The sequence below is a fragment of the Leptonotus elevatus genome, chromosome 3 (assembly GCF_054856555.1).
Source record: "Leptonotus elevatus isolate MCC_2025b chromosome 3, RoL_Lele_1.0, whole genome shotgun sequence".
Lineage (NCBI taxonomy): Eukaryota > Metazoa > Chordata > Actinopteri > Syngnathiformes > Syngnathidae > Leptonotus > Leptonotus elevatus.
This window is the reverse complement of record NC_141241.1, coordinates 17,221,085-17,248,646: the sequence shown is the minus strand read 5'-3', so window position 1 is coordinate 17,248,646 and position 27,562 is coordinate 17,221,085. Positions and strand designations below refer to the sequence as shown.

Here is a 27,562-nt window from a genome sequence, read left to right as displayed (position 1 = left end):
AAAGGAAATGTCTATATATGATATATATAATATATAGATATGATATATCATATATATATGATATATATAGATATGATATATCATATATATATGATATATCATATATATATCATATATATATATGATATATCATATATATATGATATATCATATATATATGATATATCATATATCATATATATATCATATATATATATGATATATATATCATATATGATATATATATATATATGATATATATATCATATATGATATATATATATATGATATATATATCATATATGATATATATATCATATATATATATCATATATGATATATATATATGATATATATATGATGTATATATCATATATGATATATATATATGATATATATATGATGTATATATCATATATGATATATATATATGATATATATATCATATATGATATATATATATGATATATATATCATATATGATATATATATATGATATATATATCATATATGATATATATATATGATATATATATGATATATATATCATATATGATATATGATATATATGATATATATATCATATATGATATATGATATATATATCATATATGATATGATATATATATATATATATATATATATCATATATATATGATATATATATATATATATATATATATATCATATATGATATATATGATATATATGATTATATATATGATTATATATGATATATATATCATATATATACATATATGATATATATGATATATATATACATATATGATATATATGATATATATATATGATATACATACATATATGATATACATATATGATATATATACATATATGATATACATATATGATATATATACATATATGATATACATATATGATATATATACATATATGATATATATACATATATGATATATATACATATATGATATACATATATGATATATATACATATATGATATACATATATGATATATATACATATATGATATATATACATATATGATATATATATATATAGATATATATCATACATATATGATATATATATATATATATATATATAGATATATATCATACATATATGATATATATATGATATATATATAATATATATATTATATAATTTTAATAAACAAACCCAAAAATCACAACACAACAATATAAAAACAATAAGTTTTTTTTCTTTTTCTTTTTTAATGGTACTCTTTTTGCTTAACTCATTCACTCCCAGCTATTTTTACTGAAGCAACCCCCTGTTTTACTGGATTTTGACAGATTTTACAAGGCCCACAGAATATTGTGTTATTTTGCTGTAAAAACATGGAACCTACCAAAAGAAAGATTAGAGTCTCTTCTTTCATCAAAAAAAAAAGTAAGAAAATAAATAAATTTCTATCGGTTTCCGTTTTGCAATTAGTATTAAAATATAGCTAAGTTTCATCATTGTTCACAAATCTGTTTAAAATAGTGAGGGAAAAAGCTTTTTGCAACATGGCCCTGGTTGATCTCGTATACTCTGCTGCCACCTGCTGGCCGTTTTTGTAATAACTACCATTGCTTCAAGCGTTCTCTTCAGTTTAGAAGCTGCATCAAAGCCTTCTGTATGCTCTAGCTAAAAAAAAACCCAGAAAAAACAGGAAACAAACATATAAATGCGTTTTTGGGACCATGGTAATATTTAAAATAGAACATATTTATACGTTTTGGGGAGCAAATGAGTTAAAATAAAATCTGAAATAAGTGTGTAAATAACTAAAGAGTTTGTGCATTATGATCCAAGGTTCAAATACAAGTTGTTTAAAAGTTTATAACTAACAATATCGATGTGAACCCCGTTAACCATCAATGCAGTTTCAAATTATGTTAAAATTATGCTAAATGGACAAACAGGAAGTTATGTAGTTTGGTATGCACATTTAATGAACTCACATTTATGACAACTCCTTTATCCAACAGGCTCTGTTTCTTTGCAGTCATGACAAAGTAGTGTGTGTTGTCCTTGTAGTACACAATGTTCTCCAAGTCAATGCCTGCAAAAACACAGGCGTGCCGGACGCTTGTGAACACATCCTTAAAGCAGAAAATTAACCTGAGTCGTGACCTTGAAGGCATCACAGATCTCCTCTCCCCCACCTGTTTCTTCTTTGAGGTCCAGAAAGAACTTCTGATTGAAGATGAAGGCCACGCCACTGATTTCCTCCACCTTGGCCTCCGCTGTCGTGTTCCTGTTGATGAAGTTAGCGGTGATGGCGATCGCCAGCTTGCCGCGAAAATCTTTTCTCTTGAAACCTGTCGTAGAAAAAAGAAGAGGTAAAAATGGTAGGGAAACCAAACAAGACCTGTGGCTTTGTGTATGGGAAGAGTAGTCTTAAAGGCTAATCACAAGGTGGTTATTTCAGGATCACAGGCGGCTTACACAGCTTATAAAAACAAGAGCAATATCTTTGAGCCGGACCACCGATTAATATAAGGAGCAACAAAGCATGTCTAGACTTGAACACTAGATCAGTGATTCTAAACATTTTTATACTTTTTCTGACGTAAATAAACAAAAATCACCACAACTAATAAATCAATTAAAAGTAAAGAATTTTAAATGTAATATTTTTAAAGCACAATTATACACTTCAGATTAAAAAGAACAGAATAGTGAAGTCATTACATTTGTAACGAAGAAACCTACTGAATCACATGAAGGTGTGTCACTTTAAATGTCCATTTCTCAAAGTATAAATTCCCCCTAAAACCTTTGAAAATTAACAGAATCCTCATTGAGGGGGGAAAAAATCTGCCCAAAAATGTCTGGATGTATTTTGGGCTGCTTTGCCACATTTAGCCCACAGACCTGCTTCAGACTGACTCATTTCTCCTGAGCTGCTTCATAACGAAAGAATGAGCCAAAAGTCTTGTTTGTGACCTTTTTAGGAAAAAGCCTCAGATGTGTATTGCTTGTTGGGTTGACCACAGCAAGCAGCAAGTTTGAGAGAGTCCAAAAACAGTGATGCAAAGTTATGGAGAGGCTCCAGCGCGCATCAGCTGCTCCACTCAATTCTATCTCGATTCTATTTATGTATTGGGATCCTTTGTGCTTTGACAATGTGACCGCTACCACCTCACACAGGCACACTTGTATGTTTCTGATGGGTGGATGGCTTGGTTGCTCGAAAATTGTGTAGACTGTATATAGTGTATAAGTGTTTTTTAATCCTATTTTAGTGTTTGCTATTTTAGAGAGAAAATGTCAAATGTCATTAATGCTTCCTGGTCTCCTCACAAAAAAAATATGTCTACGTAATGTTTTTGTTTTTAAAAAGAAAACTAGCATTATACAGTATAATGGTACTTCATTAAAAAAAAAAACACACACACACACAGTAATAACATTATTAAATAAAATGGGAAGAATGGAACAGTGTGCGCATCATGATGATGCCATTGTGGCTCCTTCTGGTATGAGAGACTTGGCCACCGGGGGCAGTATCATGCAGACAAACACAGAAGAGTTTCACAGCTACTATGATTCAGCTAACCACATGAATTGTTTTTCTCAGAGGATAAAGAAGAATACATGTCTGCATGTGTTAATGTACCATTTGTGTTCAGAACTTCAGATATCTGTTATGTAAAATCACTGCCACAGTTTCTATTCATTAGCTCATTTATGAAGTTCTACATTACTTTTTAGCTGAGGTCAATGCTGTGTGCTTATTTGAATACACAATGTGTAATTCTTAGTTTAGTTTCTTATGGCAGTAAACTTCAACTGGGACTAGAATTAAACATCTTGAAGCCTCTTTAATATTTATTTCAATTCATATGGCAGCATTAACAATAATAAGAGTAATTAATAGCAAGTGAGGATAAGCAAAGAGAAAAATGTATGGTTACTTTTAATATATTACAATTAATAGGAGTAGCATATGTTTAGAAATACTCCAATCTGTTATTACTCATGAGTTTGGATTGGAGATAAATATGTAATCTTGTATTGGAAATACCAGACGAATAAAACTTTCATTCAGCAGTAATCTACCGTTTCATCTTGTTTTCAAACATATTTTTGGTTAAACAAAGTATCCCAACCATGTGATTCCAGTCCTGGTGGGAAAAGAACATTTGAGTCTTGGATGTTCTTTTTGTTTGGATCTCATGTGGTAACTTTATAAGAGTCATTGTCCCCTCGTCCCTTTCAAGTAAAAGTACACCCCTGAGGCGTGGACACTGCCCAACTTTTTTCTTTCTTCATCCTCTCACCTTCCAGCGTGTTCCTGCGTCCGTCGGCCCCCACCACCACGTCAAACTCAAAGTCAGCCACGGGGTGATCAGCGGGTCGGATTGCAGCTCTCCACCCCGGCCCTGAAAAGAAAAGACGACCACAGAGCGATCAGGGTGAATGGGAGGAGGGAAAACACATTATATAAATATTCTTCTTTGTGCCTTATTCCTTTGGCAAAGACCAAAATGGCCACATAGCGTGAGAAGCGTCAGCTGATCAGGACATACTTTGGCTTCAGGGACGCTGCGTATGAATTCAACCTTCAAGTGAATGCCATGCTTCTTTCCAGTATGATCTCAAGGAGAAGGGCAAAACTGCTCATCTCAAGACACGTTCTATTAGAAACTCGTTTTGAGTGCTTGCATGAGACTGTGAGGCCCACTGAAAGAACCTGGCATTTTGTTGTGCAATAGGATATTAAGGGCACGGCTAAGCCGCGGCAGAGGGGGGACAAGTACGTCTAAATTTAGGCCAGGCTCTTGTTGTTATCAGCGTATTGATGTTACAGCTAGAAGCCAGCGTTAAAGTCAAACTTGGGAGTGGCCAGTCAAGTTGTTCCTCCTGTTACCATCACACAATGAAGCTGTGTGTGATGTCTGCATCCCCCCCCCCCATACATAGGAAGCATTCATTAACATGGAGGTGATGGATTTCTTACATACAGTTTGGGTCAAAAGTGACTTATTTTGACATTTTACAGCAAAATGGTGGTCATGTTGAAACTGTATCATAAATGCATATATTCCATAAGGGATAGGTGGCAGTGGGGCGCTTGATATAGTTACGTCTGTCTGTGTTTCCACCACATTTGCAAAAGTTCCTGTGTGCGTGAATCTTTTACAAACAGTAAGTGTACAGGTCGTGTACTTTGAGTATTTTTATGAGCCGTGCTATGTGAAAGGTATTCGCAGGGAAGATTGAAACAGTCATGTAAAGAAACGTATATCTGTTGGCCTTTGAAAGGTAATGGGGGATCTCAAAAGCGTCAAACAGTATGATCATACATGTGCCTTAATTGACACATTTTATCCAAAAATACATTCCCATTTCTCCCATTTTCGGTATGTTTGTGGAAAATAAACAGTATGCATAGGTCAAGGTTAAATCCTTGACGCATACCTTCATTTTCTTGGTTGTCGGGAGGTTCCACTAGCTTGACAAACTCCACGTTGATGTGAAACTCCACTGCAACGATGAGGGCCACCTTCAACAGTATCAGCTGCAGCTGCCTGATACCTGTTAAGACACAGTTCAGAAGCCGACACTTCAGTGTGGGTGAGGAACATTACTTTACTTTGTGGTGGTATTATGTCTATATATACTCTATACAGACTAACCGTCAAGTTTTATCGTGACTTTTTATGTTTTTAACCCTCACTCTTGTGCCTTCTCTCTCCATGACATGCGCACACTCACGGCCGACAACGAGGCACTCTAAAGCGGCCATGCCAGCGACCTATCCAAAAGGAAGATGGAATTTTGGGATGTAGGATGGCTAACTAACTGCTTGTCACTGATAACTACTGAAGTGAACAAAGGCACTCAAAATTCACATGTCCATCTCTACTTATGTCAACCCAAAATACCAAAACAATCGCCACAGTATTTTGGACTGCCTTTTTCTCAACATACTACGTAAGTTCACATACACTTTCAAGCATAAGTGTATACAGTGTTGCATGTTGCCCCATTTTAGCCACACTTAATAAAAACAAAAAAAACAAGCATTACTACATTGGTAGGAGCTGAATTTTTGATACAAAAAGTACAATTGACATGAGCTGTAATGTTGGTGTACATTTGTTATCTTTTTATCTACTTAATTTTCCTTAGCTATGTTCTCTTAGTCGGAAAGAGAAAACGATGGAAAAACAGCACTATGCAAAGAATTAGTTGTTTTAGCAATCATAGAACGGCGAGAAACATTTCATAGTCTCGTTATTAAAACAAGTGACCTTCCCTTGCACTACACTTGATCACATACAGTGTTCCCCACACCATGTTAATACTTGGGCAGGCCACCCATGTAAATTGGCCACCACCCAAGAAGTTTTCAAGAAAATGTATTAAATATATTTAAAAAGAAGAAAAAAAACATGTCGCGACAGTATATACCGCATGTAACGTTAGTTCACCGTCACTCACTATTGGATCGTGAGACTAGAGAAGACGTAGTAACAGGACTGAGACCAACCCGCCTCCCATCCCCACCGCCAAAGTCCACCCACCCAAGTAGATTTTAAATCTGTGGCAAACACTGACATAGATACTGTAGATATATGCAGTTGAGCCCCTGCATGATCATTAAACTCACAATGACAAAAGCAAAGATAATCAAACAAAGAAAATGCTCTACAATGTATCATTTCAAACGGACTACTTTGAAAACAGTCATTAAAACAACAAGACTATTTGTTGACCGGATACTTTTCAGCAGGACTGCGTTTCATTATGTAATTTTAGAGTAACTGTAAAACATACCACAGCTGGAATAACTCCCAACCCCGACTACCAAATAATGGAGTGCTAAACTCACTGATGTGATCTATGGCCCCGGCGCAGAATTTGCCGTAAAACTTTTTGGCCCCGAGGCCCCGCAGGTCATGGATGGTGAAGGGCCAAAGGTGTAGCACGTTGTTTCTGGAGAAGGAGTCCCTCTTCTCGATCAACACCACTTTGGCCCCCATCATGGCGAGCTCGATGGCCGTACGCAGGCCGCACGGACCTCCTCCGATGATGAGGCACTAGGAGGACAAGTTGTGATTAAGTAGGCGTCACATTAATTACACACACACACACACAAGAGTGCAAATTTTCCTCCTGGGATGACAGTCGGTTTAAGTGTTAAAACACACGTGCAGATTATCATCACTGTTGCACCTCTTAGGAAAAAGACATGACATCAGCATAAACAAAAAAAGAAGAGATTAGAAGACGTTGCCAAGACAAACATCTGCCAAAATCTTGTATCAGCATGAGCCATGATTACATCCCAACATTAGCGGACGTGTTGCTCTACTCATGTGCCGGCCACAAAGCGCATGAAGTCACCTTGCGTGAAGCTATGAGCGTCTGTCTTTGTCTAAGAACCGGGCCCAAACATGACATCAGCTTCTTGGATAATAGATCAAAAGAAGTGACGCAAGTGTGCTGTACTCGTTTTTTTCCCTATTTTTTTCCTCTAAACGTTTAAACACAACTATATATGGTTCAACAGTATGTCATTTTTTTTCTTTTGGGATATCGTGCAGGATGAAAAGAATGTTGAATGGTTTTCCTAGCTACTGAAAGGATCCAGGGATTTAATATGAACAGTAGGTTTGAGACAACCGCTCATGGAGTGTGGATCTGAACATTGCAGGGTTTTTTTTAAATTGAACAATCCCGTCCGGACTTTTTGCTTCTTTGCTTTTGTAACATTACAGATAGATTTAAAAGGCCTCAAAGTAGAAAGTCTGTAGTTTGACAGAAATAGGGACAGACCAGTGTGGATTTTTGGATGCCGATTTCAATATTTGTCAGAATAAAATTTAAAGAACCGATAATAACTTATTTTTTGGTCCCTTAACGCTTACAACAATAAATGTATGAATTACAAGCAGAACATTTGACTGTTTTACAACAATTTATCCAACGTTGTTGGAGGGACAATGTTTGTAATGTCCTGTGTTGTAATGTGTCCATGCGGGAAAAAATAAAAAATAAAAAATAAAAAAAAAATTTTTTAATTGGCCAATTTTTGCTAATATTCCTTGATACTCCGTAAAGGATCCTGAACCTGTACTTTAAAACGGGTTAAAATTTTGTTTTCATTTTGCATTTGTGTGTTTGACTACTTGTGTCATTATATTAACGACTGAAAGTGCATTGATGTACCTGAAACGAAAGAGATAACTACAACTAAAATTGAAAACAAAAAAATCATAAACAAAATTTAAAAAACATTTTACGTCTACAAAACGGACTAAAAGGGTTAGAAAAATAAAAAATTTAATTAAATTAGAATAAAAACTAATAACTAGAAACTAATAAAACAAACTGAATTTAAAAAAAAGAAGTCAAAACTAAATTTAAACAAATTCTAATGAAAAATCCCAAACTATTATAACCCTGATTGTAACTGATTTTGGCAGACAACATAAAGCAAAGGATTCAACGGCTCGTTAAACAAACAAACAAACAAACAACTCATAAATTGGGGCACTCACTAGTAAGTTACTCAAGATACCATTTGTGTACCATCAACAATTGTGTTGATAATAATGATCTTTGCGCTGCAGGTGATGACTTGGCTTTAGTCACTATGTTTTTCCATCTTGTTCCACAGGGGATAAGGGTGACGACATTATGTTTCATCATGAGCTTCCAGAGGTTATCAGCATGACGTATTTACAGGTGTCAAACAGCACAGGTGACAGACACACTGTCCGCTCAGGCCTGCTACCAGCTTGACAAGTTCATCTAAAACCCAAAAGGGGTTTCAGTGGAAAAGTCACAAAATGTCACTTATCACTGATACACACAACCATTCTGTTTATTTAATCCTGTTTCCACCGACTGGTGTATTTTTCCCCACGTCAGAGGCTTTTTCCTGCACATCTGCTGAGTCAGGACAACCGCACTTCCTGTCCCACTTGCAATCTCACCGTCACAGAGGAAACCTTGCGCAGAAACTGTAACCTATAATGTCCACTGCCACCAATAGTAAACCCCTTTAGCTCGGCGGTTCTCGCCGAGCGTTCCAGCCCACCAGCGAGGTTGCGTCGTAAAACCAGATGACATCACGTCCTTGACAGCAATGAAGTATCATTAAGTGCTGAGTGATGTCATGGGTCACTTTTAAAGTTCTCATAAAACATAGTCACAGACAATTTACTTGTCATGTACAAGTAGATTGTTCTGTGGCTCATAACTTCAAACCTGAAGTATGATAGAACTGTTTTGTTTTGAAACCTTTTTATGTTAAAAGGGGAACTCAAGGGAAAAAATGTTCTTTGCAAAAATGTGTCTACCGTAAATTGGGACCTTTAAATCACCCACCGGCTTCAACGTCAATCTGACGTCACTCGACAATAGAGACACAAACAATGAATGGCAGGTGTAATTTACACAATTATAAACATATGTATCTCTTTATTTACTATAAAATTAATTTAGTTATTCAAAGTAGGTAACGTCACGTAACTCAACGTGATTTGGACTGACTGCATTAACCAGAACAACAAACAATTTATCATCATCATCGACCATCTTTCTTGTTTACAATTGCCTCAAACACTTTGAGGTCGGAAGTGGGACAATCCGAGGGGGCCCAATTCGACTGCCCACCTTTCCTGAAAGCGTCATTAACTCGGTGAAAGGAATCTCTCCGCTCATTGAATCGCATTGGACTTTAAATCGCTGTAATTTGATTTCTGATGATTTTGATTTTAAAATGAGATGAATTGTCACTTGACTGTAACAATCTGCCCAGATGCCGTTTGTTATGGATAGATGGATAGATAGCTCTCCCTCTCTGCAGCCTTTGGTGGATCTGCACTTTCCAGTTGGTCCGTGGTCTATACAGCAATGTACAGTAACTACATTTTAATTAGTCAGGCATGGATGGATTAGCATGAGGTCACATGCCTATTTCAGACGCAACTGTGAAAACACTTTAAAGTTTTTCCAGATGTGCACACATTTGTAGTACCATACTGAGCCTTAGCATGAAACAATTACTGTATATAGTGTGAATAAACAAAGAGTATGCATTGCTACCATCCTACCAGTAGTCAATGCAACATGAAGCTGTTGTTAATCCTACCTTGGTGCCTACACAGGCTTCACCTTTCTTGTACTCCTTGTGGCACATCCTCTTGTCCAGCTTGCTCCATAGGGCTTTGGCCTTCCAGAAGGTGACCTTGGCCTTCAGACTTTTGTAAAAGGTGCCGTGCTCCGCCGGGTCAAGGTCCAGCTGTCCACACAGGACGTTGAAGGCCTGCAGCGTTCCCTTGCAGGTGGAAGCCTGGACGAAGTCCTCGAAGAGCTTCCCGGCATTACTTTCCCTCTCGTCCTCCGTCTCTCCCATCTCCGACGGTGGCGGCGGACGCTTAGGGGCGCTGAGGCTCGTGCTTCGTGCAAGCGCTCTGCCAGATGTGGCTACACCCTCTGTTTGGCCCGTGCCGGCATGCCCAGTCTGAGGAGGAAAGACACATAGTCTGATGTCATCTGGTGGCCAACAATCCAGAGACGCCTTCATTACATTGCTGCAGCGGTGACCATATTTGGGTTTTCAAAACAAACAAAAAAAACTCGGGCGCCCTAATTCAGTGGTGACTTCATATACATGTTTAATTCTTTCTGTGGCCACGCCAACTCGAAACTCTCATCTTAAATCATCTTTCCCCATTGAAATGAATGGAAATTCCATTTATCTGTTCCAGCCTAAAGTATTTTTTAAAATAGCACTTTAACATTGTAATTTAGAAAAAAACACACAGAAAATGTTAAAGACTTCGATTACATGGCCATTTTGCTGCTCCTACTAGCTTGCATGCATTGGCCATTGGGGGCAGCATAATACAGATAACTGGTTGAGTAAGCTGCAGTATTATGGGTTTTTTTTTCTGCAAAGGATAATAATATTTCCCTCATGGGATGAATAAAGTATCCAACTATAATATCTATCTCACTATCTCAAATACCGGGCATTTCAACAAGGGTGTGTAGACTTTTTATATCCACTTTAGGCCTATCAAAAATTTGTTAAATCTGTTAAACATGTAACTTCACTAGTTACACTTGTTTTGATCTAGTGTAAAAAACAAAAAGAACAAATGGTTCCTCAAACACACTTGCCTCGTGTGCAACGGTTTTGAAACGTTAGAACTCATTTTTGTGTTCCCCGCAGTCAACCATCAAGTGTTTTGAACGTGCTGCCAGAAAATCGGAGCCAGACCTAAAAAAAGAAAAAAAAAGTGGAATTTACAAAAAGGTGGAGACTGCAACTTGTGTAAACCTTTGATATTCCAATGTGGTATGATGCCACATGGGCCGGCTACTTGGGACACAGACACCCAAAGTAATCCCCTATTACTGTCCACCCCGCCCTGGGCCTCAGGTGACGGTGCAATGAAACTGTTTATAGAGAGCTTTTAAGCCAGACACCAGCACGCGCACCCAGCAAACCCGAGCCGCCAATTCAAAGACAAAGCCCGCTTCATATAATTATACCATTGTCCCAGTGGACCTCCCCTGCTGCCAAACAAGACCTTTCACCTCTCAGAGCAGACATTCAAACACAGCCAGAGCACATTCCTCCGCCACGTGCCTCAACCAGCTCTGATATGCCCCATCAGCAGGAGAGCAACCCCTGCTCACCCCCCCCCCCCCCCACACACACACTATCGCTGAAAGGACTGATTTAGTCAGGAATATGCAAAGATATATTTTCCCTATTAAGAGTTATTTCAATTTGGGAAATTCCTGCTTTATTCACATTCATTCCAGTATATTACCATTAAACCACATACGGTGAAGTCAAATGTTAATTTCCATAAAAAGTTTCCAACTTGTTGCAAGCCTAAATGTGAACCACCTCAGTATTTTTGTTTATTAAAAGTAACACAAGACATTTTTCAAACTTCATAAAATATGTTCATAACTCTTCTGATAAAACATGATAGTGCTGCCACTAATGAATATTTTTAGACTTTATTAATCTATTGATTATTCAATCGATTAATCAAATCAAATTTTGCATTAAAGTGTATTACAAAAGCATTTTTTCCCTGATTACTGTTTATTAACCAGTAATTGGTTTTTATTTCATACTTTGTATAGTGATAAAAAAAAGAAGAAAAAAAAGAGGGGGATTGATGTACTACAGGTATGTTACCGGTTTGGTCATTGTTTTCCAAAGTAAAAACAGATGTTTACAAATGTCTTATTTTGATTAAACACACAAACGACTACAGAAACCAGTAAACAATTACTGTTGATATGCTGAAATCTGAGGATTTGGACCATTTTAATTAAAAAACAATGGCTCCAAACGATTACTTGATTATTAAAATAGTTATAGATTAATTTGATAATCGATTACTTGTTGATTAATAGATACATTTTGACAGCTATAAAAACATCGACAAGTTGAATGAGGAGGTTCCTGCCACACACAATAAAATACAAATGTGCTGACGGCATTACGGCATACGTCCCCATTCGTACAAAGACGGAAGTCGATGTGGTCAATGTGCTCTTCCTTTAGGCAAAACACTTTTGTCCATATGGCGCCGCCATGATCAACTTAAACTGAAAAGTTTTGCTTGAATAAGAAAGATAGCACTCAGTAATATATTATTTTATAAAAATATACAGTAATGACATAAATAAATAATAGTGTAATAATGTAAAGAACAGTTTTTGATGCAATTTTTACTTCAATTCACTAGACATTGCGCCGCTCCTTTTGTGTACATATATATTATTCGTCTAATGAGTTGTTTCACTGTTTGTGTTCTGATATCAATAATACTTGTTATCTTGACTATGGCTTTTTGCAGCGTTTGTTAGCATTAAGCTAGCTCACTTTTGCATAAGGCAAAGCTATACGGTTGTTTTAAATAACCATGGGAAATTGGATACTGTCATCTTGTTTGCTGCTATCTGTGTCACCTTTGTTGTTAGACTACAATAATGTTACAAAAGGATTTCACTCAACCACCAGCCATCTACAATATACGTGATGACACGAGCGGTGGGAAAAGAGCATTCTAACATTTTAATGCCGACGTCATCCATCCATCACAGTGAAGTCAGACAAGTGATTAAGACAACACACTGTTGAGCAACTGTGAACTCTTAACTACCCACTAATAATTGATTTATTTCTCAATATTACCAGAGCTCATAAGTCTCTCGGCTGTTGTAGAATGTTCATAAAAAGTCCCGTTGACAGCTCTCACAGTTTTTGTTATTCAATCCAAGGAACGAGAAACGGGTACAAATGAGTGGAACCATATGCACGGAGGCTAATGAAACGCTACCACTCGAATGTCGCCTCAGCCAAGTCAAAGCTCTCGATAACTCGAGATCATCTCAATTCAAGTAGCGTGGCCGTGACCATCGCACGCTGACAGAATGGAAAAGTCACTTGCGGGCAGACGCGGCGAGGCCGCAGCACGGCTGTAAAAATACGACTTAATGACAGACGAATACACAGCACACATCACAGCTGGAGCGTGAAATGTCTCACAGCGTCGGATAGTTTCCTACAAAGTCGATTTTAAACATCTCATTGGGTGACGCCGTCACGTTTCTCGCCTCATAGGCAAAAAAGTCATTTTTTTAGATAGTGCCTGTCTGGATAAATTCAGTGCTTGAAGTGCAGTCCAAATGTTTACGTATCACCTTTTCATGAAACATGAAAAGTTGAAGTAATAAAGCCACAGACTTGTTTGCATTATTGTCGTAATCTGATTTATGACTTATTGACTTGTTTACACTGCACTTATTTGGTAGAATTTTGTGAATTTTTGACCCAATCCCCCATGAATAGTGGAGATTGACTAGTAAATTAGCAAATTGTTTTAAATTAATTAGCTTAATTATTACCTACTCTGATTGGACCGCTTATCTTTTTTTTTTTTTTTACCTCAATCAGTGATCTGCTCCAAAATCCTGATCGTGCAAAGTAAAAAAAAAAAAACATCTTTGAAAATGAGATGATGCATCTCAATGGGATATTGTTTAATGCAATAAACCAAAGAATTTGAGATTAAGCTCAGATCACACGTTATGGGCAATTTATACAGAAATCCAGGTGATGCCAAAGTGTTTACATACATTTTCTTGCATCTGGACATTGACTGGCCATAAAATTGGGTCATTAAGTAACATCATGTAAATTTTTGACTTTGCGTTTAACTACATACTAGACAGTTTGGGGTATGATGAATACCACTGCAAACTAGACCCACAATATCCATAATGTTAAATTAACACTTTGTTATCTCATTCAAACCCAGAAACGTGTAAATGTTTTTTTAATACTTTGTCCTTCACTCCCCAAAATGTATTTATGTGTGTATGTGTGTGAGTGGGGGGGTATTTTTTTTTTAATGCTAGGTAGATTCCATGTTTTTATAGCAATAGAACAGAATATTCTGTGGACCTTGCAAAATCAGCAAAACAGCCGGGAGCGAAGGGGGTTGCTTCAGTGAAAAATGGCTGGGAGTGAATGAGTTATACTTTGATACAGCTTCTGACATGAAGCGGTTGCTTAAGGCAATGGTAGCCAGCAGGTGGCAGCAGAGTATAAGAGATTAGCCAGGGCCATGTTACAACAAGCTCTTTTTGCCAATGTTTTCAACAGCAATGTGAATAATGATGAAACTTACCTATATTCTAATGCTAATATCTGCAAAACAGAAACAGATACAAATATACTTCTTTCTTTTTTTAAACCTGATTAAAGAAGAGACTCTAATCTTTTGTTGTTGTTGGTAGGTTCCATGTTTTTATAGCAATAGAACAGAATATTCTGTGGACCTTGCAAAATCAGTCAAAATCCAGTAAAACAGCCGGGAGCGAAGGGGGTTGCTTCAGTGAAAATGGCTGGGAGTGAATGAGTTATACAGTTTTTTGTATTCTTGTTCTGAATATCCTTAAATAGTGTACCTAAAGACCCGAGGCTGTAAAATTCCAATTTAATATTGTTATCCTTTTACATCAATACCAAAAAGCAAGGACAATATTAGCTGTTATATATGGGTAGAGTAGTGGCCATAGGGGCACGTCTACAAATAAAAGACATGGCATGCGTGACACATCAGCTTACAGTGAGTTGGAATGTTAAGAATGTACCTGTTGCACCTGGACTGCTGTGCAGAAGTATAGACTAAACATGCACAGGAAAGTGAATGCGGATACACACACACACACTTAGGACACATTTCACCCAAGTCCAACACTTACAAGAATGATAATATGTATTGTGTCCAATTAGAGAAACACCCTAAGAGGCAGCCTGATAAGCAAATCTTATAATAATAATAAAAAATGCCATGGGCTGGGTCACTGCATCATCATTGCCCACTATGTAATCTCATAATATATTAAAAACTAAAGTTTAATGTTAAAAGATTACCGGTAGTCTTTCTTTTTTTAATAGTTGTATTTTTTTTAAATAATTTTTTTAAGTTTTTTTTTTAATGCTTTTTATTTAACATTTTTCTTTTAGATTTGAATGTTCCAATATTATTGGCTATTTTGAATATGTGTGTGAATGAATGGGTGAATGTGACACATTGTTAAGTGCTTTGAGCACCATATGATGTAGAAAGCACTATATAAGATCAGTCCATTTACCAGCATATTTTTACTCTCCAAAATAGGACCAAAAAAAAAAAAAACATAGAAAAGTTGAATGTTAAGAACCTATCACACTTTTTTTTTTAAACGATAGATTGACTGTAAAAACATATCAGACGAAAATATTTTTTGCTTTGTCCCCCGATAGCATAAACCTCAGATATATTTTCCAGAACGTTATTTTCCTTTCAATGAACATGCTAAGCTTCATTGCATTCAATTGGTTTTAACTTAAGATGGGCGAGTACCAATACCAGGCAGCGTAATGTGCTGATACCAGCCTTATTTTAAGATATCGGTAAGCAATGGTCTCTTGTAGCTGTTTTATGATCAGGAACTACAAATCAGAAGAACAGAAAATTGTCATTAATTTCAGGCAATTTTAAGGAAAAATGCTATACAGTGGACCCTCGCTACTTGGCGGTTCACTTATTGCGCATTCATTCTATCACCGATTTTTTATTTGGGTCCATAACGCATACATTTCGGGGGTTTACCTCAGGTTGCACCTGGATATTTTGCAGCTTTTTTAGGAGATTATTATTAATTTTCATTGGACAAAGTTATAACAACTATGTTCGAGGTCTATGTGCTCTCCTAGCAGCAATATGCAGTGTCGTCAACTAATGGATCAACTAGTATTTAAACATTCCTGATCAATCCTTTTGTTAGCATTTCAAACAAAAAACATCAACTAATGGATCAACTAGTATTTAAACATTCCTGATCAATCCTTTTGTTAGCATTTCAACCAAAAGACAATCTAGCTAGGAAGCTATCTAGCTCGCTAGCTACCCATCATTCAACATGTCTGTTGTTATCGAATACGAACCTTCCAACTTAATAACACAGCAGCTAAAACAAATATTTGTGTGGATGTACTGTACTCTTCTTTAACAAGCTTATTGAAAAACAAAAGATCCACTCCCCAACAGGAAATAAGACCCGGTGTACTGTAGCCCATAACAGGACTCGGTTACGTAAACCCGATGCTTCTTTTCCCTAGCAGATAACTTTTGGCAGCCTTCAAACACTCTGAAAGAAATATCAACTGGAATCCGGAACCTATAGAATAAACACAAAGTACGACTCCAGAGTAGAATTGTGGACACATTATACTTTGTAGTAGTATTAGGAAAGAGGTCACCAGTGTTGACCCAACAGACACATCCTAAATGGAGATAATCCAACAGAAACTGCGACTCCTAGAAACCAGGAGACGACGGAGACGTGATCGTCAAGTGAGCAAGCAGTGACGCAATCACCATGAGAATACAATAGGAAGCTGACGGCACAAAGGAAAACATTGGGAGTGCTGGGAAACGCACATTCATGCGCGCGCGCACGCACCCCCCCCCCCCCCCCCCCACACACACACACACACGCTGCAGCCAGCCAGCCGGCCGGCCACCACAAGTAATTACAGACTGGGCCTTAGAAAACCAGGAAGGAACCATCCGTTTGGCCTTGATAAGCAACCACGGTGCCAACGGGCTCCGTCCATCAACATGAAGGTCACAGAAGTGATATCGGGCGAGTGTCTGGACAACGACGGTGGATGTCGAATGATAAAGCATATTTTCATGTAATAAATGAAGGGAACACACAGATGCACTCATCATTATTGTGCAGGGAGGTCCTCAGGTTACAACGGTCTTGATATACGATGATACAAAAGGCGGCAATGAACAGCTTTGGTGCCTTGACTTATGATTTTAATTCGTTCCAAAACCACGTTCGTACTGTAACTCAAAGCACACACATTCAAATGAATGGAAATGCCATTAATCAGTTCAATACCTCCAAAAATGCCCCTTTTTTTCTTTTGTTAGATAGAAAACAGCAATCTACAGTATTATACTTTATAGAAACATACAGTAGTAAAATAATGTAATAGAATACAATGAGTTAAACACATTGTGCATCATGATTTTATGCTTCAGCATCCATTGACATTGTGCTGCTCCTTCTGGTGTGGGAACCCTGACCACTAGGGGGCAGTATAAAATACACAGGAAAAAAATGGAGTCCGGTTAATTTTTGGGGAATTGATTTTAACACTAAGTGTAATTTCACATTCAGAGTTATTCAGGTGTGCAGAGCAGGCCTTATTTTTTTTGTTATTTTTCAAAAGCGCTGTTTCAACCATATTTAGTGTGGACCAATATAAACACTTTTAAAGTGTTAAATTTAACTCTGCAAGTGATAAATAAAGTCAGTATCTTTCTAAGATCATTATGCTGCAGTAAAACTACTGTCCCAAAGATTAAATCAATAAATCCCCCTCCATCACAGGTTGAAGGTTGTTTATTGTAGGTGTAATTGCATCCGTCTATGGCAGTTGGCATTGTGTGTTAGCATTATGCCAGGGGACTTTCCTAAGATAACTTATGTGGTTTGGTTATGTACACAATGCGCAATTCTCTTTATTTGCGTTCAGTTTGACAGTAAACTTTAACTGGGAGTGGCAATAAACCTCTTATTTGATGAATTGTTTGCTATCTGCCAAACTTGCTGCTTGTTGTTTCAATTAGACACTGCTCGCGCCTGACTAAATGAACATAGACAACATCACGTCAACATAGTTCCCTGGCACCAGGATGCCATAAAGATGGCGCCAAGGACCAAACAGTTACAGGATCATGAAAGTAAAGCCAAGGTCTGGTGAGAATCTTTCATGCAGACGTCCATAGCAGTAAAGGGGTCACCGGCGCAACCGTTTGCCAAGAATAGACAATTTTGTCAGTCAACAATGAGTAGAGGCAGGCTCAGAATAGACAAGTGTTATTGGGTTGCAACACATGACCTGTAAAAGATATCAACAAGAGAGCATGTAAACAAGATACAAACATTGGATAAAGTTCAACTTGTTGGCAGGCAAGTGTTTAACTGCAATCAACACTAAGTCTAGTTTCCCTGAATATATATATTTTTTAATGTATTATAATACGTGTCGAATAAATCATTTTATTTACAATAACGTAATATTTTTTCTGGCCAACCAAAACATCCCATGGTACTTTTTTTTTTTTTTTTTGCAAAAGACAATTTTATTGTGTGACTATAACAAGACTATAGACTACTACATTGTCTTTATGCAAAAGTAACTCAAAATGAACACATCACGATTCAGAGACAGAGCCGCATCTTTTGATACCTCATTTGTGCCGGTGCGTTCAACGGCGCGGGCTGCATTTTTGCAGAAAAATACGTGGAAAGATGATATAATAAATCAGTTTTTCTAGGATAGTAATATGTGCCTGCTTTGCTGCGCAGCAGTCCCATAATAAACAGTGGACATAAAAAGTCTACACACCCCCTTTCAACATTAATGTGACCTATAACATTTAACATCCGATTTATTTGCTTGTTTAACTTTTCAAGAAGGGAAGTCAAAATAAATGACATCATGTGGTTGCACAAGTGTTCACACCCTCTTATAACTGTGATGTGGCTGTGTTCAGAGTAGACCAATCGCATCCATTCAAACTCATGTTAAATGGGAGTCGGCACACACCTGCCACCATTTAAAGTACTTCTAATAAACTGCAAATAAATGTCAGCTGTTTGAGTAGGCTTTTCTTGAGTTTGCGGTGGTGTAGATTGTAGAACTGTACTTCGAGGTTGGCCATTCGGACCCGGGGCATTTGACAAGGTGAAGGGAATTGTGAACAGTTCTAAATACCAGACTGTTTCAGGCTTTTGCTAGAAAGCTCAAAAGATGTCATGAAAGCCTACTAGAACATCTGAAAATGATCTAAGGTTAAACACAGACACTTTAAATATGTTACTCCCTTGAGTTTGAAATAGATTGGCAAGGTCTGAAGTGTTCCAAAATGGTGTGTACATTTCTGCAACATTACCTCAGTTATTTTTAATTCCCCTCTCAAAAATCTGAAAAAAAAAGGAAACGTTTTTTAATGTTTCATCTTCTAACTTTCATGGTTCACTTTCCTGGCATTTCAACAGGGGTGTGTAGACTTTTTATAAACTATCCCTGCATACGTGTCACAAAATAATCCGTGGTGACCATTACGCGTAATAATTATACGACAACATTTGCTATCGTTTTTTCAGCCTTGTTTATTGGCAAGCCCATTTTGGTGTCATACAGCGAGCCAGGAAGGAAACATTGCAGGGCGGAAGTAGAACGTTTACAACTCCTACCTTGGCAGTAACGAGCACAAGCTTTCACTTATGGTCACTTTATTGCGCTGCGTGAAACTCAGTGTGACTGCATTCATCCACTTCAGCCACCGCATGACGGGTGTATGTAATACTCAACTTCTACGATTCATTTACTTGTCAGTCCTGCCGCTTGATTCATGCGAGTAGACGCCTTTGAGGTATTTTTTTTTTAACTGCTTGTCATTTCCATTCACACGTGCGGATAAAAGGTTAAAAGTAAAAATAAAAAAAAATCACAAGACTAGCATAACAATATGCTATAGAGGTGATTCGTAGTAAAGGTTGCAAAACTACATTCTATCGGCACTTTGAGGGGAAAAAAGCTCTTCTGTAACGTAAATGTCAACCGAATTGTGTTGTTACAGCCGTTTCGAGTTCTACGACATCTCCTTGTAGCTTTATCTTGAGACGATTTTGCATACATTAATTTTGCTCCGGGCAAGTAGTGTACTGAAAAAAGGAAACATGTAAATCAGAGTAAAAACTAATCACGAAACATGTGTTGAACATGAACCCGGCAGCCATTTGGCAGAAAAAAACGTTAAATAAGAAGGACTATTATAATAACATTTAATGGGCCCTAACTTTATTTTGAATGACCGGGGGGAAATTCCATAAATATTGTGGTAGCAGCTGAGTGGTGGTTATGGACACAAGAGGTGATCATGTCCAAGAGTAAATCATACGGGCTGTTGGACAAGGTTTGGATTCCAGCACTTCTGCTGTGGAATGAATCAAAGAGGCCAATGGAAGTTTGTGCAGTAAACACAGAGTAAGTGCTTGACTAAGCGATTGGTTGCTCAAGATATGACGCCTTATCTTGCACGACATGTGAATCATCCCAGACAGAAAATGTGGAGGAGACGACTGAGTCATACTACAGAGTTACATTTAAAAAAAAAAAAAAAAAAAAAAAGCGAAACAATTTGTTCCAGGCCTTATCAACGAAAATCCAAACAGGGGTTTGGGTGGAAACTGGAAGGCTGCATTAAAGCCAGTGTCTCACCTGAAGGTTTACCTAACCCCCTAGAACAGCTGAACTTTATTTAAATTGTGGTTGCTCAAAGGCACTTTACTTTAAACAGGGACTTCAAATGGTGGCAGGTGTGTGCCGACTCCCATTTAACATGAATTTGATATGATTTAAAAAAAAAAAAAAAAATCTATGAATTAGTTTATTAACTAGAACATCAACAGTATTTGCTGTCATCATTCTAGGTTAAAGTTCACTAGCAAAGCGGTGCGGATATAAAACTTGTTCTAAAAGACTCATCTGCAATCATTGTGTCATGTATATGACAGCGCAACATGATCTGTGGTTTGTGTGTGTGAGAGTTTTGTGAGCAACAGTAGCTGGATTTTGACCTGTCGTCTCTCTAGAAAACATTAACAAGCGGACTTGTCACTCAGCACCCGTCTTTGGGTTAGCTGACAGAGTAGCTTGTCAACACCACAGTCACACCTTTCTTTGGAGACTAGTGTGCATATGCCACCACCATCAAGGACAGGGTGAGAGGTGCCGCTGTGCAGGTGCAGTTAAACTCTTCACATAACTGAGTCATTTATTTGTAAAGAAAGATATCTAATATTCAGCTCATCCATGTACTAGTAGGGAAACACAACGAAGTCAAACTTTCAGCATTAATTCCAAATATGCATTAATTAAAAATATGTAGGTCCGTGTCCTGGGACACTTTGTCTTTACTAAGCCAATTCGAGACACTAGTAAAACAACTTTATAACATTTCTGTACGCTAGTGGGAAAATATTTGCATACTAGTAGGACAACTACATGTTATCAGTGGAGTATAAAATATCCACAAGTTGACAACAGTGCACCACTAGTGACGGCTAGATGTTAAAAAAGTTGAATTTATTTGCACTTGTCAAGTACTCTAATGCCGTTGAACTATTATTATGTCAAAGTTGTTCTGCTAGTGAAGGCAAAGTGTGTACTAGTACCTACATGCCTTATAATGTGGATATCAACTGAATTGATAAATGCTCATGCGGCTTTCCGTTGATTCTAATCCAAATTATTTTAAAAGACACGAGAGCTTGTCCCTCCAGTTTTCAATTAAGTTGGAGAAGTGATTTGTGGCACACAAACGCATCAATAGAAAAACAAAAAAGACAGCATTTTCTTTTTCTTTTTTTAAATCAGAGGAGGCCAAATCCCGATAAACCCACAGACCTACAACGCCAAAAAACAAAAACAAAAAAACGAACAAATAAACAAACAAAACCCGACTTACCTTACAGTGAATGCCGTGGAGATGCTTTCGTTCATAATGATGAAGTCTTGAGGAAAGTTAAACAGAAAAGTCAGGTGTCTCACCCTCGGCGGAACTACTGACATGAACACAATTCACACTCACATGTCTCGGAGTCAAAAAGCAACTTCCCTAGTGGGTGTTTGGAGCTGGACGTCAGCCGGTGTGTGAGGGCGGCGCTCGGACGTAGACACATCCCACAGCTGCCGCCTCTGGCCCCGGATAGCTCAGCTGTCTCTCCACGGGAGACCGTGTCCTCTTTTAAAACGAATTGGAATTTTTCAACGCCAAAGTAGACAGACTAGAACAGCTCAAAGGTGCATTTTAGCAGCTGGCTGGTCTTTGAACGCATCATCCTAACTACAAGAGTAGAGAGCGCTTACGAATTCGTACACCTGACCGGTCTTTGAACGCATCCTCAAATTAGTTCGAAACAGAGCAGCCGAGGTGATTATGATGTTTTTAATGACTTTAGTGCGACACATGGCGCTAGCTCGCTTTTATGAACACTTTCGACGATACGTGACACACTCCAAGCGTGTCAGCTAAAAAAGAAAAAAGAGTGGCCCGGCCGGCGGCAGCAGCACGCGTGGACACAAAATAAATGCGACGTCTCACCATCTAGCGGCAAGGGTGTGAGAAAAGGAGAGCGAATGGCAGCGTTCTTTGTTGTGTAAAATAGCACCGCCTGGTGGGAACTAGCAGCAGTACATGAATAATTTCTACTATAGACTATAATTCTCATTTAAGAAAACGGTATGATACAGAAATTATGTAATTAAATAGAATTACAAATAAATAAACAGCTTTATGGTCAGATGACTATTTTACTTGTCCCCATTTAATTAGGTCATTGAATGTAAACATATTACATTACTTTAAAAAAAAATGTTGGGAAAGCTGAACGTAAACATTCATAATGTATTTATAATAATTATTATTGTTCAAAGTTGAGTTGGTGTGCGCCAAATGGAGTATCGGGTGATAAATAAAATCATACTGAGCTGTGGGAGTATTTCTAATGATTTGACAAATTGAGTTCCAATGAAAACCGCATCTGCCATTGTTGTGCTTTCTATGTTATCGGGTGCCGTGCTCCCGTATGACTTTGTCTACATTCCACAAGCTTAGAAAACACAATATTGAGCAGAAAGTTCAGGTGCAGCATTTCAGTGTCATGTGACGCAGTGGCGGCTCAGAGCATCAAGCCCTGCCCTCCTCCTCCTTCCGAGTGCAGCAGCCTCCTCATACCAGTGAGGAAGATGCTGCTGTGTGCAAACATGCAAGCCGTCCTTCTACTTTTAACTCTACTGGCACCCTGCGATGGCATCCTGCCTGAGTTGCTGCACCCACAAATTCACCTCATCCTGAGCAATCATTTGCAGGAGGAGGAGCGTGCGGTGATGCAAGTGGAGCAACTGGCTGAGGACGAGCAGCTAAAGCCTGAACGTCAAGTAAGGAAAACATGACACAGCATTATTTTTTATGTGGATTTAAACTTGTTAATGCATAGCAGAGTGTTTTTTTGTGTGTGTGTGATAAAGACATGATGTGATGTGTACTTCCGCACAGGTGACAACCATTGCTACATCACTTGTGCAGTCAACAGAGGTGGACAACCACATTGAAACTGTGAGTCCTTCATGTTCATCTAATGTAGGGGTGGGCAAACTCGGTCCCTGAGAGCCCGGAAATTCCGGAATCCTGCAGGTTTTGGATGGATATGATCAGCTCATCAGCGAGCTCTGCATAAGCCTGATAATGATCCTGTTCATTGGGATCAGCTGTGTTGGAGAAGAGAAACCTCTAAAAACCAGCAGACCAGAATTGTCCACCCCTTATCTAATACGAGCTAATACAAGGAGAATCTCCTTGCACTGCACTCTATCAACATGTAAAGAAAAATATGCATTTCTTTTTTCTTTTTCACTCCTTCAAATTTCAGTTTGTTTGCACAATTCGCATGTTGGAAATCCCTATGACTTATTTTTTTCTTTTCTTTTTTACAGTGAATATAACAAAGTTTCTCACTTGTTTTCATTTACTTTCCCCTTGCAATTTTTTTTTTTTAATGGTTTAAGTTGTGAAATGATTTATCTTATAAAAATCCGTACCTTTGGAAGGGGGTGTGTCGACTTTATATATACTTTCAGTGCCATCTTTTTTTCTTATATTGGTAATAATGTAGCATTTCTACAGCCAGTAGATGTTATCGCTACTTCTTAAAATCAAAATTGTTTGCTATACTGGATTTTTATAATGTTATTTCACACATGGGTCTAAATAAATTAGTTGGTCAGTGGATTTTGACCTTAAATATGAACAAAATACAAATAAAATCAGCTACACAATATTATCAAGCGCTCTAAGTTGCATGATAAGCTCTTTTCTTGTGGGAGACTCCCCTGATGTAAATGTGCCTGTTTTAGGGATGCGTCACTGCTAAGGATTGTGGGAAGGAGAGGTACTGTCTGCGCGAGAACCCAAATTCCAGATGCCAACCTTGCAAAGGCACCGACGTGGTGAGTGAAGTGGGATGGAGGATTTCAATTGGTGTGCTTGTGGGGGCTTTACCAAACATTGTTGGATAACAATGACCGAATGGAAAAAAGGTATTTTTAGTAACTAGACTGTCTATTGCTATTAGTGGTGTGTGTTTAATTAAAATCGTAAAACCTACCTACTTCTCAAAACCAATCTGTGAAGAAAAATAATTATGAACAGCAAAACGAAGCACACGGATATGAAATACTGTTTGACGAAGAGGACAAGTTCACCCTGACACATTTCAACCGTGATGTCGCAGTGATGGTTGCAATTTGCTTGAAACAGTTGAAGTAGCACATGAACGTTGCGGCTCGACCGTATTGCTTTGTGTGTCCTTCCTTGCAGTCCTGCACTGAGGATGAGGAGTGCTGCGGTGTGCACTTGTGCGTTTGGGGGCAGTGCAGTCTGAATGCTACCAAAGGACAAGCCGGCAGCACGTGTCAGCATCAGGCACAGTGCGGCCCGGACCTCTGCTGTGCCGTCCACGCAGGTGATGCTCACTGCACCAAACTAATGAGGGCTCATAAGTCATAATCACGTACTACTGAAACTCTCGCACGCTACTTAAATACTTAAATTTTTTCTCTAACACGCTATTGAAATGCTCTCATTGCACATGTGCTACCGAAAACACTCTGACACACTACTAAAACAATAGAAATTCTCTCACACAGAAATCCTACTGAAATGCACTAAAAATTTAAATATTAATTTCAGTCGTGCGCATGAGAGCTTTTCAGTAATGTGTGAAAGTGTTTCATGAGTTCCTATGAGAACATTTTAGTAGTGTGTATGTATGTATGTTTCTGTAGCATACATAAATCATTTCAGTAGTGTCAGATCATTTAAGTAGTGTTTGTGAGTGTTTCAGTAGTGTGTGAGCATATCCGTTGTGAAAGGTTCAGTAGTGTGTAAGAGACCATTCCAATAGTGTGTGAGAACATTTAAATAGTATCGTGAGAGCATTTCGATCGAGTGTGAGTGTTTCAATAGTGATTGTGAGAGCATTTCAGTAGTGTGTGAGCAAAAAAAAATATATGTAGTGAGCGACTCAGAAACGCTTTCAAACATTTCAGTAGTGTCTGAAAGTGTTTAAGGAGGTGCTATGAGAGCATTTCAGTTGGGTTTGAGAGTTTGTTTATGTAGCATGCATAAATCCTTTCAGGGGTGTGAATGAGAGCATTTAAGTATAAAACGTGTTGTGTTCAGCCCTCCTCTTCCCAGTCTGCTCTGCTAAGCCAATTGAACGCGAGCACTGTATTCCTGCCCCCGACCACCTGATGGAAGATGACACACCCAGAAAACATTGTCCTTGTGCTGGGGGTCTCCACTGCCAGCATCTTGGGTGAGCATTCATCCAAGGCCATATTGCGTTCTATGCATAGTATGCTACACTTTGATATACACTACTGTATAGATTATTATTATTATTTTTAGACATTAAAAAACTATTTTCATTATTGATGATAATCCATATTGATCATGCATTTATCATACAAAAAATGCTATCTTTTCCAGACTAAATCTGGGCAATAATTTCAGTAACACGATTAATCCCTTTCAAGAACATCCAGCGCCGATTATTAGTTGTGTTTTTCATTATTGTTCTCACTTCACTACCCTCAGACTCTATTCACATATTTTCTCTATTTACCCAAATTATTCACTGAGAATATCCCATTTTTGTGGTCAGGCCAAAGCCCTAATAGAAAAGTATTGCTCTGGTGCCATCTTGTGGCATCTATTGGCCACAGCGGGGAGAAATGATTGGAATAATAGTACTGTACATTTACAATTCGCCGGCACCCATCTATCCCAATAGACTGGGTAAGAAGCGGGGTACAACCTGGACTGGTTGCCAGCCCATCCCCATTCACATTCCCATGGAATGAATTTAGTCAGGGACGTTGGAGAAAATCACGCAAGCATTGGGAGAACATGCAAATTCCACACAGGAAAGCCAGAGCTGAGATTCAAACCCAGAACCTTACAACTGTGAGGCAGATGTTCTAACCACTCCACTGCATAATATCCACCTTTGATTTCCATCAGTAAGTTTTGGGCTCAGCAAGGGCTGCAATGGGGGGGACAAAAGTCACCAGTGAATTGGAAGCGAAGCTGCGTAATTTTGGGAATATTCCAAATTGGAAACGTTCCATGGGAATTTATGAGGATTAACTTGGAATTTGTCTCTCTCCCCTGTCAGACGAGGATCCATGTGCCTTAGAGCGGTCGACTCAAGCGAAGAGGATCTGGCAGACAGCCTGTACTCAGCCATAGACTACATCCTCTAAAATGCTTCATTCACATGTTTCTCCTTGGACCCTCAGGAATTGCGCTCACTTCCTGTTTGCAAATATCACAAAGCTTCACCCACCGCTTGGAATGCGAGAAAAAATACACAAACTCAGTTTTATTTGCTTACCAGATGCTGACAAGTCCGTCAATGGGAGATAGTCAACTTGCATGATTGCTCACCTAAAAGTCATCACATTGCAATCATCTCCATGAAATGTTCGTAGCCTTGCTTGAACTATGCACTTAAGCTTTATAATTATTAAGAGCAATAAAATTGTACTGCACACCGTTTTGGGAATCTAATCATTTTCCACTGAAATGTAATCAGCAGAGTATACTATACAACCCAGCGAAGGAGGTATTACTATACCCCAATGGGATGATTTGGATTTGTGCTTGTATCCCACCAGAACACACAGATTTGAATATTTTGTACATGCAAGTAGCCACTTCCTCAAATCCAGTACTCCCCAGGTGTCAAACTCAAGACCCAGTAGCCGTTTTCATAGTCATGTGGGTCCTCTTGAACATCATATTCATTATATTATATTTTTGCAACTGGTCACAGAAAAAGTAACCAAAAAGTGCTATTTTTTTTTCATATACAGTGTGAACTAAG

At 38.1% G+C, this 27,562-nt stretch overlaps 2 protein-coding genes across 10 annotated transcripts in view; one reads left to right on the top strand and one right to left on the bottom strand.

Moving 5' to 3' along the window:
* Window positions 1–22,580, bottom strand: part of mical2a (microtubule associated monooxygenase, calponin and LIM domain containing 2a) — a 39,797-nt gene extending 17,217 nt beyond the window's left edge. For 2 of the 7 annotated variants that reach the window (XM_086070977.1, XM_086070978.1), the window contains exons 1-7: window positions 22,081–22,580; window positions 10,089–10,460; window positions 6,819–7,026; window positions 5,402–5,518; window positions 4,261–4,362; window positions 2,140–2,295; window positions 1,936–2,036 (exon numbers count right to left, since the gene is read on the bottom strand). In XM_086070977.1, coding sequence (XP_085927103.1) covers window positions 1,936–2,036; window positions 2,140–2,295; window positions 4,261–4,362; window positions 5,402–5,518; window positions 6,819–7,026; window positions 10,089–10,352 — 948 coding nt within the window. In that variant the 5' untranslated portion in view covers window positions 10,353–10,460; window positions 22,081–22,580. Of the gene's footprint in view, window positions 1–1,935; window positions 2,037–2,139; window positions 2,296–4,260; window positions 4,363–5,401; window positions 5,519–6,818; window positions 7,027–10,088; window positions 10,461–11,122; window positions 11,223–22,080 lie in introns of all 7 variants that reach the window. The other 5 variants (XM_086070974.1, XM_086070976.1, XM_086070973.1 and 2 more) reach the window with 5 other exon arrangements.
* dkk3a (dickkopf WNT signaling pathway inhibitor 3a) lies at window positions 21,251–27,234 on the top strand. 3 transcript variants are annotated; one of them, XM_086070983.1, is made up of 7 exons: window positions 21,251–21,334; window positions 23,484–23,552; window positions 23,671–23,730; window positions 24,528–24,620; window positions 24,991–25,135; window positions 25,855–25,990; window positions 26,852–27,234. In XM_086070983.1, the coding sequence occupies exons 2-7, from the start codon at window positions 23,502–23,504 to the stop codon at window positions 26,937–26,939; spliced, it is 573 nt and encodes a 190-aa protein (XP_085927109.1). In that variant the 5' UTR covers window positions 21,251–21,334; window positions 23,484–23,501; the 3' UTR covers window positions 26,940–27,234. The 3 variants fall into 3 exon arrangements, with proteins under 3 accessions (XP_085927109.1, XP_085927108.1, XP_085927107.1); XM_086070982.1 differs by having other exon boundaries at window positions 21,271–21,355; XM_086070981.1 differs by lacking the exon at window positions 21,251–21,334 and having other exon boundaries at window positions 23,320–23,552.
* The last annotated feature ends 328 nt before the right edge of the window (window positions 27,235–27,562 follow it).

Coding starts and splice junctions, on each gene's coding strand:
- dkk3a (XM_086070981.1), top strand. CDS start 23,361: ATGCTGCTGTGTGCAAACATGCAAGCCGTCCTTCTACTTTTAACTCTA. Junction 23,553..23,670: donor AGCTAAAGCCTGAACGTCAA/GTAAGGAAAACA, acceptor ACTTCCGCACAG/GTGACAACCATTGCTACATC. Junction 24,621..24,990: donor CTTGCAAAGGCACCGACGTG/GTGAGTGAAGTG, acceptor CCTTCCTTGCAG/TCCTGCACTGAGGATGAGGA.